Raw genomic sequence first — 21,265 nt, 5'->3', positions numbered from 1 at the left:
CATAATATGAATTCTAACAGTTGTCCAATAGGGCTGTCGGCTGTGTATCAACCTGACTGCACAACACAACTGATGGTCCCAACCAGAGCATATGAGCGGAGCGCTGAGAATTACGTTACATGTCATTTAGCTGACGCTTTTATCCAAAGCGACTTACAATTGCTAGATATGTCAGAGGTCGCAAGCCTCTGGAGCAACTAGGGGTTAAGTGTCTTGCTCAGGGACACATTGGTTGATGTATCACAGTGGGATTTGAACCCTGGTCTCCTGCACCAAAGGCATGGGTCAAATCCACCGTGCCATCACCTCCCAGGTGCTCATCGCTCACGGAACTGTTCACCCCTCCGCTCCCCCGCCGTTCTGCTCATTATCGCTCAGCGCTCAACGCTGTTTGCTTCACGCTCCTCTCAAATCGCCCCCCGCTCGCTCCAAAAAAGGAAAAAATCTAATGTATGTCACTTTTAGCTTAGACCACAGCCTTACAAGTTACCGTATTCAATTTGCTATCCTTTTAAAAATGCCGCTCTGCGTTCTGTCTAAGACCCGCCCGTTCTGTCTCGCCTCCCCGCTCACTCCCTCTCCTCCTCAACCCCCATCACATGCTCTGGTCCACTCCCGCTCCCCCATGCTCTGGTCCCAACCCCATTAATAAGGGAAAAATTCCACTAATTAACCCTGACAAGGCACACCTGTGAAGGTAAAACCATTTCAGGTGACTACCTCATGAAGCTCATTAAGAGAACACCAAGGGTTTGCAGAGTTATCAAAAAAAGCAAAGGGTGGCTACTTTGAGGAATCTAAAATATAAGACATGTTTTCAGTTATTTCACACTTTTTTGTTAAGTACATAATTCCATATGTGTTCATTCATAGTTTTGATTCACAACTTTTGAAAGAACTGCATCACTGATCACTGCAAACGTCGGCTGCTGTCTCGTTATATATGATTAACTGTAACGTTAAGTAAGGGATAATGTAGAGCGAGGCGGTTGTTATATATAATACAACCCCGACAGGGTGATCAGGACCTGTCTTGAATTTGAATGGCTACTTACCAAATAAATCAATAATTTGACACAAAATATTGATTTAAAAAGGAGTTCATTGATTTAACTACGATTGTATTGCTTCCGCTAAAGAAAATAGTCTGTTCCGTCTCTCTGCGTCCATAGCAACATCAACTCTGTAGCTCATTACTCAACACCACCTTATGGGCTGTGGTAGTAGCCGTATATTTTATGGGGCTCTGCCGTGGTGGACAAATGACCCAGCTGCTGTTTTAATCACTGCAGGAATTGGCACAACATTAGCTGAGGCATTGTAGAGAGCTAGCGGGCTATCGGCTGCTCTTATTCACATTAAACTAAACATTTCCATTAATGGTGGAGTGAGACACTGTAAATGGCTTCTTTGGGAATATTTATGTTGACTTTTATGTCCTTATTCATCTTGTTTCCTTTTTGCACAGCCGCTGCATGTTGACACACCTTTAAGATAAACATGTTGCAATGTAAGCTAACTAAATAGCGTTGTTGTACCTGGCTGTTACTGATTAGAGATCGTAGACTGTATATATAGATGTAGAGATCATAGACTGTATATATAGATGTAGAGATCATAGACCGTATATAATGATGTAGAGATCATAGACTGTATATAAAGATGTAGAGATCATAGACCGTATATAATGATGTAGAGATCATAGACTGTATATATAGATGTAGGGATCATAGACCGTATATAAAGATGTAGAGATCATAGACCGTATATAATGATGTAGAGATCATAGACCGTATATAAAGATGTAGAGATCATAGACCGTATATATAGATGTAGAGATCATAGACTGTATATAAAGATGTAGAGATCATAGACCGTATATATAGATGTAGAGATCATAGACTGTATATAAAGATGTAGAGATCATAGACTGTATATATAGATGTAGAGATCATAGACTGTATATAAAGATGTAGAGATCATAGACTGTATATATAGATGTAGAGATCATAGACTGTATATAAAGTTGTAGAGATCATAGACCGTTTATATAGATGTAGAGATCATAGACTGTATATAAAGATGTAGAGATCATAGACCGTATATAATGATGTAGAGATCATAGACTGTATATAAAGATGTAGAGATCATAGACCATATATATAGATGTAGAGATCATAGACTGTATATAAAGATGTAAAGATCATAGACTGTATATAAAGATGTAGAGATCATAGACCATATATATAGATGTAGAGATCATAGACCATATATATAGATGTAGAGATCATAGACTGTATATAAAGATGTAGAGCGAATGGGCGCTGACCAGATCTGCTGTCATTGATTGAATTGGAGGACAGAAGTTGCTCCACGTTTCCCCACTTTTTGCCACAGCTGATGAATGATCCGGACTTCTTTCAGCGGATTGATATAGCTGTGCTTCAGAGTGAACAGAACTGCGTCCATAGTAACGCTCTTCTCTGCATGGCAACGGTCTGTTACTCTCTATTCTTTCAACCTCCCAAATTTGTCCCAAAATAAAAAAAAATGTATTGACCCCAGGACAACGGGAGGTCCTTAAGCTCGAGCCCTGGTCTCAGGTCAACTTCCCACTTCAAAATGACATTAGGTCCAGCCTGCGGAATGAATGCTCTGTGACACGTTCATACAACTTGAGAGGCTTCTCATTTATTTGTCTCCTGACATGTGAACAGTATGGGCCGTAACATACAGCATTACATCCTAGGACATTTTCCTGACTGCCTTAAGCAATGTGTATCACGCCCCCCTGTGGCAGCCTCATCACTATGCGAGTAACCTTACGCCGTTAACTAGATCTAGCATGTAAACAGTTAAATGCCCACAGAGCAGCAGGAGCTCTAACTGACTAAACTACACATACATCACATCAACACAGCTCCTGTGTTGGCCAATGAGAACTTCTGATCTGATACATTATTGTTTAAGTTTTCTTTCAGTTTGACAAAACTTTCTGATTTTAGCAGGAAGCCACGATGACGGCAGTGGACCTTTTCAACATTTTGGAGGATTTAGAAGAAGAGGAATTTAACACATTCAAATGGTGTCTGCAGCAAGACATCCTGGACGGCTACCAAAGCATCAAAGTGTCCAAGTTGGAGAACGCAAAAAAGCAGAACACTGTGGATGTGATGGTGAAAACCTATCAGCTTCACGGAGCTCTGAAGGTGACCAAGAAGGTTTTAGAACTGATCAACAGGAATGATCTGGTGCAGAGTCTGCCAGACACCAGCTCAGGACCAGAAGGTCAGTCACCCTTTTTAATTTGTATTTGGACATGAGAAACCCAATACTTGCAAGGTAACAGATTATTTGTGACCTGCTGATACAACTTGTGCACTCGGCAGCAACACGTTCTCCAGCTGTAAACAACGCCATGGACGATGCATCATTTAAGATTGTAAACAGATAAAAAACTATTTTATTGATAAAAAAAAGCATTAAAATTTATTTCAAAAGTCAAAGTCAAGTCAAAGTCTCTTTATTAGTCTCCCAAAGGAGAAATTCGTTTTGGACAGAGAGAAATTGCTGCAAGAGTAACATAGACACACATCAAACACAGGGTTAAAACAGTTAGACATTAAACATAAAGGCTACTCAAGTAGCTGTGCAAAATTACAAGTTACCATTTTCTAAAAAGGCAGTATAAAAAATGTATCCATTTGGAAATATAAATATACTTACAATCCATTTTACAAAATGCAGTAATTCCTTCAGTCCTATCCATACATACATTCAGTCACAAATTTACATTAATAGAATTCATGGTCCTACATTTAGTGCTGCTCATTTATGAGCTTAACTGCGAGAGGAACAAATGAGTGCTTATACCTATAATATTTGCAAAGAGGAACCCTGTACCTCACTCCTGAGTTCAATAACTCAAACTCCGAAAACAACACATGAGAGTTATCAGATAGGATGATCTTAGCCTGCCTGATTGTTGCATAATTAAAAAGCTCCTGCAGGTTGAGGGGTGCAGGTGTTCCCATAATTTTGCCTGCCGTCTTAACCAAATTAAAAATCTGTGTCTTGGATTTAACTGTCAAATTTCCAAACCAGCTGGTTATACCATACCGAAGAATTGACTCTATTGTTGCTCTATAGAAGATTAACATGATATTTGTACAGACCCCAAACACTCTAAGTCTGCGTAAAAAATAAAGACGCTGATGAGTTCTGGCACAGACATTTGTTACATGTGTGCGCCAACTTAGGTCATTGTCAATATGCACTCCTAAATATTTAAAGGAGGACACCTGCTTGATGTCAAAACCATGAATGGCCACAGGGCTCTGATCTCCAGCTGATCTAGGATCTACCAGCATTTCCACAGTTTTACTAGTATTAATGTGAAGCTGATGTAAATCGCACCAGTTAACAAACTTGTCCACAGCAACTTGGTGGAAGCTGATATTGCTGTTTTTAGTAAGCAAACTGAGAAGGACAGTATCATCTGAAAATTTAACTATATATTGGTTTGGCTCAGAGCTGATGCAGTCATTGGTGTACAGTGTGAACAGAAGAGGTGAACTGACACACCCTTGGGGGGCACCAGTGCTGCACACTGCTGGATCAGACAAGGAGGAATTAAACTTCACCTGCTGTGGCCTATTTGACAAAAATGAGTGATACCACCTGATTAAAAAGGGATTTACATTTAACTGAACTCATTTCCTAAGCATGATATCTGGCTGGATTGAATTAAAGGCAGAACTAAAATCGACAAAGAGCAGTCTAGCATATGCAACAGGACTTTCAAGATGCTTCAAAGTGAGGTGTAGTCTGTTTGTTGTAACATTACTGTAGTGGCATTTCAAGCTCATGCTCTGTAAGTTGAGTTAGTGGTACCCAGGTCTCATTCTGGTCAGTGGCCAATATAACCTCATAACCTTTCCAGGTGGACAAGTCCTTCAACTCTGTGTCTCTAACAGTAACAGCTGGATGATAAGACTGCCAAGGTCACGGAGGAAGTCAACACATAACACATTCTGCCTGTCTGTTTAAGGCACCTGTAATATCTTTCAGGTCTTTATAAGGTTCAGCTAAACCTAATGCCTCCATCATAAGTTTAAATAAACCTTCAGAAAGACAGGAACTTCAGAATGTTGGGATGGTACCTACACTGTATTGTGTAATCCTACATTTTCCTCTATTGAGAATTCATTAAATGCTTCTGTGTAATTAATGAAGTCTCTCTGAACCTCCTTAACGAATGGGAAAGGAGTTGTGCTGCTCTTGAATTTTTCTTTAACAGTTAATTTTGTGTATGTATAAATGTGTATAAAATAAAATTTGTACAAACCAGGGGTTAAAATGGCAAAGTTGAAGATCATGTTGCCGGTAGCCTACCGGTTACAAATAGGCTTGTTATCGACATGGTAACATGGTGCAGGTCTGCTGTTTTTAGCTGAGGTAGAAATAGAATATTCAGTTAAAACAGATCGGTGATGCTGTTCTGCCTTTATTGTTCTCCGTGATCTCTAAGTATGTAGCTGCGGTGTGTTTTATGTGGACTGACTGCATCTGACTCAGTTTAATATTTTTGCCTTTGCAATGTTGTAACTTAGGAGACAATTTGTCCTTGTGCTCTGATTAATTTGGCATGCAGTTATCACACCAGTCACTATTTAGTTTGAATAGAAACTCAACTCCTGGCTGTTTTGGAAGAAGGAAATAACAAGAGTAACAGGCAAAGGCGTAGATTTGTAGGGGATATCCCCCCCCCCCCAACATTTAGAAGAGGTAGATTTGTCCCTGTTAAAAAATACAAAGGAACCCAGTCCCTAAAGATAGAAAAACAATAATATATCCTTCTTACTTGAGTTGTCGCCGGTTATACATGATGTTGGGTTGCCTCTCTCCAAAAGTTGAAACTTTTCAACTTTATTACAGTAATGAAGGAAGAACCAAACATAAAGCAAATATTTGATTGCAGAAATGTAAAATCTAAAACCAGCCTTACATCTTACCAGTTAATATCTTTCCAACGATTTTAGACAGGAAATGAAGTGTTAGACGCTCAACAAGTTTTGGGAAGACACCCACACACCCCAGTTATAATGTGTCCCCCCCGCTCCCCAATGTTTTAACTAAACCTACAGCCTTGGTAACAGGTGAACTAGCTGTTACCAGGATGTTAGGGTTCCTCCACCTGTGAGGTCCCACTTAACGCATGGTACAAATGAAATGGCAACTTTAAACCAATGGATTGGTCAGTGTGCCTATCCAAGTGTCCAAAGGATAATCTACACATTATTTATTACACTCACCAAACATTTTGACCATGAAAGTCCAAATTTAGTGGCCTCTGTCCCATTCTAATGCCAATATTCCATCATATACACTTAGCCACACACACACACACACACACACACACGCACAAACACAAAGGGCTCCATCACGCCCACAAATGCACACATTTCTTTTTAAACAAATAATAAAAACTGTCTTTTTAATTACATGTATTTTTTTTTCTCTCACACTGCGTGTAGATATGGCTGCTGCCAGCAATGTGCCATCTGAAGATCAGTTTTTGTGCTCCATCTGTCTGGATGTGTTCACTGATCCTGTCAGCATACCATGTGGTCACAACTTCTGCAATAACTGCATCACTGAACACTGGAATATTAATGACCAGTACATGTGTCCGATGTGTAAAAAGGTTTTTAACACAAGACCTGAGCTGCACGTCAACACTTTCATCTCTGAGATGGTTGCTCAGTTCAGACAGTCAGCTCAACAGAAAGCCAGCAGCAGCAGCTCAGAGCAAAAAGTGTCCAAACCAGGAGAAGTTCCCTGTGACGTCTGCACTGGAACCAAACTGAAGGCCCTGATGTCCTGCCTGGTGTGTCTGGTCTCCTACTGTGAGACTCACCTGGAGCCTCATCTGACAGCTTCACGTCTGAAAAGACATCAGCTGATCGACCCTGTGGAGAACCTGGAAGGCAGGATGTGTACGAAGCACGATAAACCTCTGGAGCTGTTCTGTAAGACCGACCAGACATGTGTCTGCATGCTCTGCACTGTTTTAGACCACAAGATGCATGATGTTGTTCCTCTGAAAGAAGGATATGAAGGAAAGAAGGTAGAGCTGGGGAAGACAGGGGCTGAAATTCAGCAGATGATCCAGAAGAGACGACTGAAGATTCAGGAGATCAAACACTCAGTCGACCTCAGTGAGGAAGATGCAGACAGAGAGATAGCAGAAGGTGTACAGGTCTTCACTTCTCTGAAGGAGTCTGTTGAGAGAGGCCTGAATGAGCTCATCAACACCATCAAAGAGAAGCAGAAAACAACAGAAAAACAGGCCGAAGCTTTCATCAAAGAGCTGGAACAGGAAATCTCTGAGCTGATGAAGAGAAGCACTGAGGTGGAGCAGCTCTCACGCTCTGAAGACCACCTCCATCTTCTCCAGAGTGTCCAGTCCCTAAACATCCAACAACCTCCACCCACCAAGGACTGGACAGAGGTCAGCATCTGTCCATCATCATATGAGGGGACGGTGGTGAAAGCTGTGGTTCAGCTGGAGGAGACACTCAGTAAAGAGATGAAGAAGCTGCTTGAGTCTGAGCTGAAGAGGGTCCAGCAGTATGCAGTGGATGTGAATCTTGATCCTGATACAGCATATCCTAATCTCATCCTGTTTGATGATGGGAAACAAGTAAATGATAGTGATGTGAGGAAGAATCTCCCAGACAACCCAGAGAGATTTTCTGAGTGTGTTTGCGTTTTAGGAAAAGAGAGTTTCTCTTCAGGCAGATTATACTTTGAGGTTCAAGTTAAAGGAAAGACTAAATGGACTTTAGGAGTGGCCAGAGAGTCGATCAACAGGAAGGGAAGAATCACACTGAGTCCTGAGAAAGGTTTGTGGACGATATGGTTGAGAAATGGAGATGAGTACAAAGCTGACTAGCTGACCCTCGTGTTCTTCTCTCTCTGAAGTCTCCTCCTCAGAAGGTGGGGGTGTTTGTGGATTATGAGGAGGGTCTGGTCTCCTTTTATGACGTAGATGCTGCAGCTCTTATCTACTCCTTTACTTGCTGCTCCTTCACTGAGAAACTCTTCCCATTCTTCAGTCCCTGTAATAATGAAGGTGGTAAAAACTCTGCCCCTCTGATCATCTCTCCTGTCAGAGTAAACTAATCACTGATCTCATTTCAGGTATTGATTTATCTTCAATGAAGGGAACAAATGTACATATTCATATATTTTACATCTTATTTTCTACAGAATCTGTTTCCTGTGGTGACTGACTTACACTTTATTCCATTTATTAAAATATGGTTAAATGTGCAGCAATTTTTTGCAAATTGAATCAATCTTCATCTTGACATATTTGGTGTCTTTAGAAACTGATTTCTTCCGGAAGTTATAATAAATGTCTGTGGGTTTAACAGAGGTTTAAATAGATATCATCCACATAACGTGTGTCATGATGCATCAAATTAATGTGTTGATTAATTATGATTAGAAACACAATAGAGAGAAAAAAACAACAACACAAATGTTTTTTTTATTTTTTCATTTTAAATTTCTAAAATTAAAGGTAAAGTGCAAATCTGATGGAACAATTAGGATCTAAGAGGTATATGGTGTGAAGTGGTTGTCTGATATTTTTATATTCCTAAATAATGAGACAGGAAAGAAAAAGTTTAGAAAAAAATAATGTGGCATAATTGCAGAAATAAAGTCTGTTTGTTGAGACCAAGAATGTTAATGGTGTTATTCCTAAATCAGTTCTTCTGATATCACTTTAAACAGCTGGTTTTGATCTTTCTACCACAATAGTTGTACCTTTTACTTTCAAATGTACTTTCCTATTTGGAGAACCTGCTGTTGCACTTTTTATGAAATTGATAATTTAAAGCATTTAGACATAATGGTTAACCCTCCTGTTGTCCTTGGGTCCATTTTCTAAAAGTAAGTAAGTTATATAAGAAATTTGGGTTTCTATCAACCAAAATGTCCAAAATAATAACGTGGATGGTTCCCTACAGTGCTCTCCACAAGTGAAATAAATGACCAATTCACTACTTTCAGTGAATTTTGGTGTTTTATAAAATTTGATTGATAAAAGAGAAAGAGTTATTTTCATTGCTACTTTCAGCGATCGGACAACTGACTCAGATTGCAGACAATAAACTTCTCAAAGGTGGGAAGTAATGTACACAGTCTCAAACATAAACCATCAACAGAGTAATTTGACTGATAACAGATTAATAATCACATCCTGGACCAGTAGCACATGATTAAAATCAGATCACATTAATGGCAAACAAGTGGTAGCAATAACCTTTGCTCATTAATGAAACACACTATTTATCTCTGCCCAGACGTAAGCCTTCTTACGGTGCGTTCAGTCCGTTTGTTTCTGTCCATAGATTTCCACAGAAATGAAACAGAACGAGTCCCTGGCGCTGGCTATTTATAGGTTAAGACCTCATGTTGTGTTTATGGTCCACTGAACCAATAGGAAGACTAGAAACACTTGAAAGTGTGAAGACTACAGTCTTGTAGTTCTTTGACTTCCTGCCAGTTGTGAGGCTCTTTCCCCTCTGGCTGGGACTGTGAACTCACCAGGCTGGGGCAAGTAGGCCTGTAGTCTTTTGTTTCTGAGCTCTTTGCCTCTGAGCACATGTGTGTCTTGTATCCAGAGGTCAGTTTAATCTGAGGCATTTTGGTTAAAATCAGGTTTAACACCACTGATGGTCCCAACAATAATCTACTCACATACATACCTGGACACTCTATCTGCTCTAACTGCTAATTTATGCAAATTTATTCACTGTATAATAACACAATGCCATACACAGTCCTATATATATATTTATCTCTATTTATCTGTAGTTAATTGTTTTTTTACTGTTTTTTTACTTTTTGTTTACATCCTATATTTAGCTAAAAGTTTATAGTTATTGTTATTCTTATACTGTATTTTCTATACTGTATTTTTTATACCTCTTTATTTTTCTAAGTGGTTTGTAAGCTGCTGAAAGTTGCAGCTGGAAATGTCATTTCCTTGCGGGAGTCATCGTCTAACTAAGAAGTCCAAGTCTAAGTCAGTCTGAGGAGAACCTTTATTACCAGACTCAGACACCCACAATGCACCACCGAGCACCACAGGAGGTTGTCCTGCTGCCTCCCCTGCTGCCTCCGGTCGTTGTGTTTCTCCCGGCTGTCCGCTCCGTTGCCTCTTCGGTCCAGTCTCTGGTCTCTTCGCCGCCGCCACCAGTGTCTGGACTCCATCTGGGGCTTATGTTCCTATTCCCTACCCCTTTAAGAAGATTAATTCGATGGAGTCCAATCTCCAAAAGACTTTGTACATTCAATATCATGCAGTTGTACAATAAATATCTTGGCATATCTGCAAACGAAGTCTCTCCTGATTGAATCTACCATATAAGGCTAATTCTGGATTTAAAGACCTAAGCTTAACCTTTTGTGCATCAGAGTTCACCCAGAGTTCTTTTAACCACTTCCTCAATGAGATGCACACAGCTTCTTTAGCAAGAACCACAACACCCTTAAACTGACATTCCTGTCTGACATCTGCAGCTTAAAGCATTAACTGTGAGTATTTAATGGTATTATTTCTACAACACTTATTATTTTACTTGTATTGCAACAGCTGAACTTTGTCTCAGGTGACCAATAAAAGTCTTCTAAAGAGAACTCCTCCCTCACTTCCCCTCTTCACTGCAGTCTATGAAGTTCCTCCGTCTCTGAGAGAGTTTGTGAGATCGTGACCACAGAGTGTCCTCTGTCCCTTCCTGTTTCTCTTAAATCATGTGACCCCAGGACATCCTCCCTCTCTACTGATATATGAACTGTTCTCTCTCTGCCTCCTCAGCATCACAGACCAACAACACAGGTAAGAACACTTTAGAACTGGAACTACTTTAAATCATACTATCAGGAGGTATTACCAGACATAAATGCATGAGGAAAATGTATTTGCCATAACTAATAACATTACATTCATATGATTTATTATTTTCAGTGTCTCTAACACCACGTCAACAAGTTTCTAAAACTTGAGACCCATTTCAGTGGACCTCTTTCTGGTTTGACCAGGACTTTAAAAACACAGGTATGTATCACAGGTTGGATGATTCTGAATCAGTCAGTCGTCCTGCATGTTACATCAGCTACTGCTCTGCTCCTGAGATCAACAGGCCTTTCAAAGGGTTTCCTAAAAAACTAAAGAAAAAGTAGTCAAGTGATTAGTCCGTTTGATAGATGGCCATTTAACAGGACTTAGGTTTCTAAAGATGGAGTCTAGAGAGAGTTTCCACATACAGATTCCTCTAATTTTATAATGCCAGAGGTCAGGAGATGCACCAGATATAAATGCATGAGGAAAATGTTTGTTACATAACTATACTGTATTGATTCTGCCTAGTCTGTGTAGCAACATATATGGATTCAATAATTCTAATATCTTATTTAAATATGCTGTTGATTTGTTCTGTCAAAAAATAGGACATAAATAATCTTAAAACTATAGAGTTTTAAGTAACTATGAAATCATTTTAAGTAGTTTGTTACTAAATCCGCAAAAGAGTTCTTATTAATCAACACATATGAGTTTATAAACTCAAAAGAAAGCAAATGCTACTGGCACTCAACATGTGGCACTGTAACCAGTAGAATCTTCTTATAATATAGTTCTTATAATTTGTTTCACTGAAACCATTTAGAAATGTTTGGTAAGTCAGAATTGGCTTTGAACATGAGGAAAACAAATCTAACTAGAACTAGGAGTTGGTTGAGTCATGAATGCACATTGTGGAAGTAGCCTACGTGCTAACACTGATGCAGTGATGGGTCAACTTGCTCCTTCTTGATGGTTATTGGCTGGAACACTGTTTGTTATGTTTGGTGGTGCAGGTTGGAGCAGTTTGTTTTTGTACCCGTTTGTGGAGCCTGGGATGTCTCCAGAGACTGCGTTTTTTTACAGTGTGTTCAGGGGACAGGCAGCTAGCAGATAGTGAGGAGATGTTTTTACAGTGTGTTCAGGGGACAGGTAGCTAGCAGATAGTGAGGAGATGTTTGCTGTATGTGACAAAAAATGTTGTAGGCTAGCCTAAAAAACTCGTCACATCACTGAGAACACCTTTAAGCTTAACCTTTGGTGCATTAGAGTTCACCCAGAGTTCTTTTAACAACTTCCTCAATGAGATGCACAACGAAACCACAACAACCTTAAACTGACATCTGCGGCTGAACCCCACAGTAACATTAGCTACAAAAGAGAGCAACATGCACTCGCTTGTGGGCGCTCCTGGGCGTGCCTATCCTACTCCTGGTTGCTTGGCAACCGTAAACAGAAATTCTCCGGTGCCCCCTTCAAGCACGTCTTAAAAGTTACTTCAGAGGTATTCTTAAGTCACAAGAATGATGTTTTTGGATTTAAACGTATTTATTTCTCGATAAAAGTAACAAAATATATGAGATAAAATGCCAAACTTATCAGATATATCCATAAATACGATGTCCTGAAGCGTTTTCCGCCATCTTGAATTATTTTCTTCGACTCGAGCCACTGACATACGTCACGCTGCCCTCACGCTCCGATTGGCTGTCGCTTTGTTGCATCGCTCAGCATTTGCATAAAATAGACTATTTTGGCCCCGCCTTGCTCGTGGCAGTGGCGAGCTCGTCGCTTGTCGCTGGCAAACGGCCCCTCCTGTTGAAAATGAATGGCAGCCTGTCGCTTTGTCTCTGTCTCTTGTAACTAATGTCACTGTGGGGTAAAGCATTAACTGTGAGTATTTAATGGTATTATTTTATTTATTATTTTTAACACTTATTATTTTACATGTACAGCTGAACTTTGTCTTAGGTGACCAATAAAAGTCTTCTAAAGAGAACTCCTCCCTCACTTCCCCTCTGGTTAAACTGATGATTTGAAGTCAAACTGTTTCTGTGAAATCACGTGACATTCAAATCTTCAAAAAAACACTTCACTGCAGTCTATGAAGTTCCTCCGTCTCTGAGAGAGTTTGTGAGATCGTGACCACAGAGTGTCCTCTGTCCCTTCCTGTTTCTCTTAAATCATGTGACCCCAGGACATCCTCCCTCTCTACTGATATATGAACTGTTCTCTCTCTGCCTCCTCAGCATCACAGACCAACAACACAGGTAAGAACACTTTAGAACTGGAACTACTCTAAGTCATACTATCAGGAGGTATTACCAGACATAAATGCATGAGGAAAATGTATTTGCCATAACTACTAACATTACATTCATATGATTTATCATTTTCAGTGTCCGTAACACCACGTCAACAAGCTTCTGGAACTTGAGACCCATTTCAGTGGACCTCCTTCTGGTTTGACCAGGACTTTGAAAACACAGGTATGTATCACAGGTTGGATGATTCTAAATCAGTCACTCTTCCTGGTTCAGTGACACAAATCAGGTTAATTAAAATGCCCATATTATGAAAAAATCACTTTTTCTGGGATTTGGGGTGTTATTTTGTGTCTCTGGTGCTTCCACACACATACAAACTGTGAAAAAAATTCATCCATGTTGTTCTGAGTGAGATTCGGTTTCTGACTGTGTCCTGCCTTCAGTCTCCGGGCGAGCTAGTCAGAATCGGCACGGCTTTCTACGTCACAAGCCGAAACGAGCTGTCTAACTGCAAACGTTAGCATGCTAGCGTTACCATAATCTACCAAAAGAACTACTTCCATGTGCTCCCTGGTTTAGAAGAAGTCTCCCAGCTAATCCTGCCTTGGAACTGACTGAAGGTGGAGAAACAGCCTTTCTTTTACTGTCTATGGAGCTAGCTGACATGCTCTACGATCTGAGCTACTGAGCATGTGCGAGTGCAATCAAAGATAGTACAGAAGAAGAGATGTCTCACTCTGTAGCTAAAACAGAGACCTGAGCAAAGGGCTGCAGGTCAGAGTCAAACCGGCGGCCGCGGCGTCGAGGCGTAAACCTCTATATATGGGCGCCTGCTTTACCAGGTCAGCTACCCAGGTGCCCATAAAGTGTTTTTTTTCTTTAGCTTGGCTGTCAGGAGACCATTGTACAGTTTGGACCTGTCAAGGTGATTAAGAGTTTTGTACAGATAACATTATTGTTAATGTAACCATAGGCTGTTGGCTAAGATAAGTCTGTTCACAGATTTTTAATATGTTTTTCTTTTTATTCACACTTTTTGTAGATATGGCTGCTGCAAACTACCTGTCATCTGAAGATCAGTTTCTGTGCTCCATCTGTCTGGATGTGTTCACTGATCCTGTCAGCACACCATGTGGTCACAACTTCTGCAAGAACTGCATCACTGAACACTGGAATACTAGTAACAGGTGCCTTTGTCCCATCTGTAAGGAGGGTTTTACCACAAGACCTGATTTGAGGGTCAACACTTTCATCTCTGAGATGGTTGCTCAGTTCAGACAGTCAGCTCAACAGAAAGCCAGAAAGAAGGCAGAGCTGGGGAAGACAGAGGCTGAAATTCAGCAGATGATCCAGAAGAGACGACTGAAGATTCAGGAGGGCAAACACTCAGTCGACCTCAGTGAGGAAGATGCAGACAGAGAGATAGCAGAAGGTGTTCAGGTCTTCACTTCTCTGAAGGAGTCTGTTGAGAGAGGCCTGAATGAGCTCATCAACACGATCAAGGAGAAGCAGAAAACAACAGAAAAACAGGCCGAAGCTTTCATCAAAGAGCTGGAACAGGAAATCTCTGAGCTGATGAAGAGGAGCACTGAGGTGGAGCAGCTCTCACGCTCTGAAGACCACCTCCATCTTCTCCAGAGTGTCCAGTCCCTAAACATCCAACAACCTCCACCCACCAAGGACTGGACACAGGTCAGCATCCGTCCATCATCATATGAGGGGACTGTGGTGAAAGCTGTGGTTCAGCTGGAGGAGATACTCAGTAAAGAGATGAAGAAGCTGCTTGAGTCTGAGCTGAAGAGGGTCCAGCAGTATGCAGTGGATGTGACTCTTGATCCTGATATAGCACATCCTGATCTCATCCTGTCTGATGATGGAAAACATGTGAATCTTGGTGATGTGAGGAAGAATCTCCCAGACAACCCAGAGAGATTTTCTAAGTGTGTTTGTGTTTTAGGAAAACAGAGTTTCTCTTCAGGCAGATTTTACTTTGAGGTTCAAGTTAAAGGAAAGACTGACTGGGTTTTAGGAGTGGCCAGAGAGTCGATCAACATGAAGGGAGAAATCACACTGAGCCCACAGAATGGTTTCTGGACTATATGGTTGAGAAATGGAAATGAGTACAAAGCTCTAGCTAACCCTGATGTCCTTCTCTCTCTGAAGTCTCCTCCTCAGAAGGTGGGGGTGTTTGTGGATTATGAGGAGGGTCTGGTCTCCTTTTATGACGTAGATGCTGCAGCTTTTATCTATTCCTTTACTGGCTGCTACTTTACTGATAAACTATTACCATTCTTCTGTCCGTGTAGAAATGATGGTGGTAAAAACTCTGCCCCTCTGATCATCTCTCCTGTCAGAGTAAACTAATCACTGATCTCATTTCAAGTATTGATTTATTTTCAATTAAGGGAACACATGTACATATTCATATATTTACATCTCATTTTCTACAGAATCTGTGTCCATTTTCTAAAAGTAAGTTATATAAGAAATTTGGGTTTCTATCAACCAAAATGTGCAACATAATAACGTGGATGGTTCCCCACAGTGCTGTCCACAAGTGAAATAAATGACCAATTCACTACTTTCATTGATTTTGGGTGTTTTATTGAATTTCATAGCATTTGAACAAAAATTGATAAAGGAACGTTGAAAAAAGTGAGAAAAAAACGTCGGGAAAAAGCAGCAGAAAAGGTTGTATTGTGGGAGGGTCCTTGGGTCAAATTTAACCCGTTTACAAAAAAACTTCTATATCGAACAAAAGAACGTTAAAAAAAGTGACGAAGGAAAAAGCTACAAAAGTGTAGGAAAAAAGCAAAACAAAAACAAAATAAAAATCTGAAAAAAATGACCAAAAAAAATGGAAAAAGTGAAATAAAATAGGCCTACATTGGATTAAGCGGAAAAAAAACGTACAAAATTGCCAAAAACATTAAAAAAAAAACGCCAAAAGAGTGGCAGGTCTCCACACAGGCAGGCCGTGTGTTTAGGGACATGTGATGTCTTTATTATTGGTATTACATGTTATTTTATCACCGGGAGTTTGAACCGTTTTCATCCTGAGCTCAGCGATGGGGGGTTTCTCCGAGAGTGGTGCAGTGTCGCCCGGACACAGCAGACACGGACAGGGCTCTGGCTCCGGCAATAACGGCAAGAAAACGTCGAAAAAGTCGCGAACGAAAAGAGGCAAACGAGGCAGGAAAAGGAGGAATAAAAAGAACAGGAACAACAGAACACCGCCGCCGTATTTCCCACCGGAAGTAATTTAGCACTCAAGCACTGTCTCCAGATAAAGATTGAGTTCTCCCAGAAAACAAAAACACACAAAAAAACGCCCAAATGTCTTGACCAGACCAACTGTTTGAAAGAAACCCAGATTTCTGATATAGAAACTTTTTTTGGTCACATTTGACCCGAGGACAACAGCAGGGTTAAAGCCCAGGATGTAGCCTCTGACAAAACAAGAATAACATTAAAATGAACATATAACAAAGTCTCATAAACGTGAATAAATATCACATAACTGAAAAGAAATAGGAAGAAGTTTACTCTTATCTGCTCCTCCATAACTCAAACTATTGAATCATATTTACAGATATATAACAGTCACAAACAGCTGTCCCAATGCTGTAATATACAACCCAAATAGCCAATCAGAAATGATTTGAACAACCTTAAAATCATCCTAACAACGGAGCCTTTCATCATCCTGTCCTGTCATCGTGTCCAAGAAGCTGAACCAACTCAAATCAAGTTTATCCCACTTGTCTAACCCAGGCTAAATCAAACCGAGCCATCATCTGGAACTTGTTCCCTGTTGTATTCTAGTGTTTGCTGTTCCTGACATGGCCTTCAAATAAATACAGTCTTTCATTTTGGGTCAGAATGATGTACAAAGTTTGTTTTCTACATAAAAGTAAATAAACATATTTCCTGTAGTGGGAAAAATCACATTTAAGCATTATTCCTTATAATCCTGTTTTATTAGCACATGGTATTTTCTTGCATTAATGAAGCAGCAGTCTAACTCAGTTTCCCATGTGGGTTTGATTTTTGCTTAACTACAAGAGACAGAGAGTCTGGGAGAGAGTGTATGCCCTTCGTGTGAACTGATAATCTACAATCCTTCCTTGTCAGTTTAGATGGACGGGGAACGTGACCCTAGCAGGGGGGGCAAGGAACACAGGATTAGATCAAGTGGGTTTTATGGCGCTTTCAGGCTTTTTCAGCTAGTGTCAGCACTGGATCTATATCTTTATGTGTCTAAGAGCATCTGTATCTTCATTGCTGTAAGAAAGTGCAAAGTCATGTTAAGAATTGATTGTCTTTGAATGTCACTCCCCTTTTTCTATGTGCATTTAAGCTCACTATACCGTCTACCTCATTTGAATAATCTTTTCCACACTGAGCTGTAGTGCTTCTTGTGAACTTCTTTTCCTCCTATATTTGCAAATATATCTTTAAAAAAATACAAAAAAACAACAACTTGGTTTTAGTCTCAGACTGTCTTATTTGTTTCACTTTACTAAACTTTGAAAACTTCTCCCCTGCTGCAAAAAGAAAACTTCCTCTACATTCCAAATACAGTAAACCTTTTTTATAATCTGTACATCAACATCCAAGCAAGGTTATTATAGTTTCACCTTTTCAATTAGTCTTAAAAAAGACATAACAGAAAAAAAGACAATAAAAGTTGGATTTTTGATTTTAGTTTTGAATTTTCCATGTCATTTCTTTAGTGTGTACGTCTGTTGATGTTCTCGTGTTTCTTTCCCCTCGTTTTGTCTTCCCCACATGTAAAACACCTCCTTTTAGAAGCTTTTTTTAACTGTTTTGTTTCCTTTTTTCAAAATTTGAATCACTTTTTCAGACTTTTTGTTGCTTTCTTTTGACGTTTTTGTCCCTTTTTCAATGTTTTGGGTGAGTTTCTGTCACGTTTTTCTTCTGGTGTTATTTCTTTTCATCGTTTTGGTTGCTTTTCCAAACCTCTTGTCGTTTTTTTATTTTAATTTTTTTTAACATTTTCGGCGCTAATTTCGACGTCCCATATTTGGTGATTATAAAAAGACTTTTAAAACGGGTCAAATTTGACCAGAGGACCATATGATGGTTAACATATACTTATATAGGCCTATATATTATTAATATTAATAATAATAATAATAATAATAATAATAATAATATTATTATTATTATTATTATTATTATTATTATTATGGGGGGGATCGATTGGTGTTGGAGTAATTAGGCTTGGGAGTGTTGTGTGTGTGTGTGTTCTGTATTTTCTGTATTATTGTGTTAAAATGAGATGATTCCCTGGTTATCCCTTTAATAAATGAATTAAAAGAAGAGGTTTGGTCTCAGTCTCTCAGTCAGTCTGCATGCATTTGACACATTTATGGAATCATATTTATGCGCAATTATGAAGTGACAATAACTTATAATGTGGGTTTAAGTTCCCAGAGCAGTTTATTCATTCATAACATCATTAGGGGAGATGCACCGTTGAGTTATTGGTGTGTTTGTGTGTGTCTTTGATTTTATAATTCTGTTCAGAAATGATTACCAAAAGCACTTTCTTTGTAATTTTAATCCTGTTTTATAAAATGTCTATCTTTGATTACAATGCTGTTGTGCCATTTGGCAAATGCTATGTAAGAATATTAATGTAGCCATGTCGGTCCTGTACAAAAAAAAGTGTGTGTGTGTTCTAAGTTGGCGACGTTATGTCCCGCCCTACTCTGCCTCTGATTGGCTAGAACACGTTGCCTTCGTTGGTCGGATTGGCTACGTTAAGGCACGAGGAGTGTGATTGGTTAGAGTTGCAGAAATAATGCAATTCTAAGCCAATCAGAGCGGAGTAAGGCAGAATAGGGCGGGACATGCCGTTCCCATCCTAGGAAAACGCCCCCACCCGTCTTCTCTCCTCGTGCTAGTCGGGCTGTTGTTGCTGTGGAGATAGAACTGGTCCGACAGAGTTTAGCTCGCTTTGGACTCCCAACAGGAACACAACGGTACCGTTTAAAGAGGACGGGCAGCTGTCCAGCGTCTGGTTGTGTCCCTGAACACACCGCAGCCCCCGGTGGTAAGTACCGTTCATCACCAGCTGATCATATTTACACTTTCAACACCCGGATGGAGACTAAAGTTCAGCTCTACTCAGAGCTGAACTTTGTTGAGTCTGTAATAACGTTTCCTGCATATTCTCCGATCTGTACCAATGTATCCCGTGCGGTAGTTTGAATGCACATAACAAAGAGTATCAAAGTACCAAAAGGCGAAACTCAATAGAACTTTGTGTTGCGTTCAGTCCAAGATGGCGGAGCTGCACTCTTTAGAATTGGACTGAACGCAACACAACGTTCTATAGAGTTTCGCCTCTTGGTACTAAAGAGAGAGAGAGAGCCTTTTATCTTAGCTTCAAGATGGCTGACACTTGACTCACATCGGGTAGTGACAGTCCCAGCCCCTATGGGCGGGTTGAAAACATGCGGAACTAGATCTGGCTATAGTCTCATAGCCTCGGCCAAAAAAGCCTCCGATTAGGCCTGCACGATTCGGGCACAAATAAGAATCAGTATTTTTTAGCTGAAGAATTGTTGTCCCGGTTCTCTGCTACGATTGTTTTCTTACAAAGTGTAATGTTTATTGCTCACATGAACCAATGAGAAGACAAAACAAAATGGCAGTACCAAACATAGATTTTGTTTTTGGCACATAAAGCACATTGCGCATCACCACAAGCCCGTAAACACAGAGGCTTCAATGAATAAAGAAAATAAAGTACATACTGGCCATTTAAGTACAGTAGGCTACCAAAAATAGTGACGTATAGCACAACTAAATATGGCCCTGATACAGGCTCTATCTGAACTCCTTGAACATAATCTTAATAGTCTTTACATAATTAAAACATGTTAATGTCAAATGCTTTCAATGAATTAATTGAAGGAGAAAAAAAAGAAATAAAAATTGAAGTCATACAAAAAATTAAATTGCGAACAGGGGTGAATTGAGATTGCAATTTTACAACAATTCATCGTGCAGGCCTACCTCAGATGACGCAAAACGACGATTTTAGTGTCAGAGGGTCAATACAATACAGAGATCTCTCGTCTAAGGGGGACATGAGGGGGCGAAGCACGGTCATTCAAAAATACTACCGGGTTTCTACTGATGCAAAGCTTAATGCTAATCGGTGAAGTATCCCTTTAAACTACTCAATAGGCATGATGGGAAATGTGGGCTGTTGCTACAATAAGTTATGCTTAACAGGACAGTTAGGGCACATGTTTCTTTTTCAAAAATTAACTAAAACTGTATTTTGAATAAAATGTTTTTGTTCTCTCCCACCCTACATGTGTAGATATGGCTGCTGCAAACTACCTACAATCTGAAGATCAGTTTCTGTGCTCCATCTGTCTGGAATACCAATGACCAGTACCTGTGTCCCCTGTGTAAGGAGGGTTTTACCACAAGACCTGATTTGAGGGTCAACACTTTCATCTCTGAGATGGTTGCTCAGTTCAGACAGTCAGCTCAACAGAAAGCCAGCAGCAGCAGCTCAGAGCAACAAGTGTCCAAACCAGGAGAAGTTCCCTGTGACGTCTGCACTGGAACCAAACTGAAGGCCCTGAAGTCCTGCCTGGTGTGTCTGGTCTCCTACTGTGAGACTCACCTGGAGCCTCATCTGACAACGTCAGGCCTGAAAAGACATCAGCTGATCGACCCTGTGGAGAACCTGGAAGGCAGGATGTGTACGAAGCACGATAAACCTCTGGAGCTGTTCTGTAAGACCGACCAGACATGTGTCTGCATGCTCTGCTCTGTTTTAGACCACAAGATGCATGATGTTGTTCCTCTGAAAGAAGAATATGAAGGAAAGAAGGCCAAGCTGGGGAAGATAGGGGCTGAAATTCAGCAGATGATCCAGAAGAGACGACTGAAGATTCAGGAGGTCAAACACTCAGTCGACCTCAGTGAGGAAGATGCAGACAGAGAGATAGCAGAAGGTGTTCAGGTCTTCACTTCTCTGAAGGAGTCTGTTGAGAGAGGCCTGAATGAGCTCATCAACAAGATCAAA

At 40.3% G+C, this 21,265-nt stretch overlaps 1 protein-coding gene and 1 pseudogene across 1 annotated transcript in view; both read left to right on the top strand.

Moving 5' to 3' along the window:
• LOC114572361 (E3 ubiquitin-protein ligase TRIM21-like) overlaps positions 1 to 15,549 on the top strand; it is a 35,783-nt gene extending 20,234 nt beyond the window's left edge. The window contains exons 2-3 of the mRNA XM_028603964.1: positions 14,228 to 14,456; positions 14,586 to 15,549. Of these exons, the coding sequence (XP_028459765.1) occupies positions 14,230 to 14,456; positions 14,586 to 15,549 (1,191 nt within the window). The 5' untranslated portion in view covers positions 14,228 to 14,229. The remainder of the gene's footprint in view (positions 1 to 14,227; positions 14,457 to 14,585) is intronic.
• Positions 3,159 to 8,238, top strand: LOC114569931 (E3 ubiquitin-protein ligase TRIM21-like; annotated as a pseudogene).
• Positions 15,550 to 21,265: the final 5,716 nt, after the last annotated feature.

Source organism: Perca flavescens, chromosome 2 (genome assembly GCF_004354835.1).
Source record: "Perca flavescens isolate YP-PL-M2 chromosome 2, PFLA_1.0, whole genome shotgun sequence".
NCBI classification, from domain to species: domain Eukaryota; kingdom Metazoa; phylum Chordata; class Actinopteri; order Perciformes; family Percidae; genus Perca; species Perca flavescens.
Note: the sequence above shows the minus strand (reverse complement) of the source record. Positions and strands in the feature narration are given on the sequence as shown.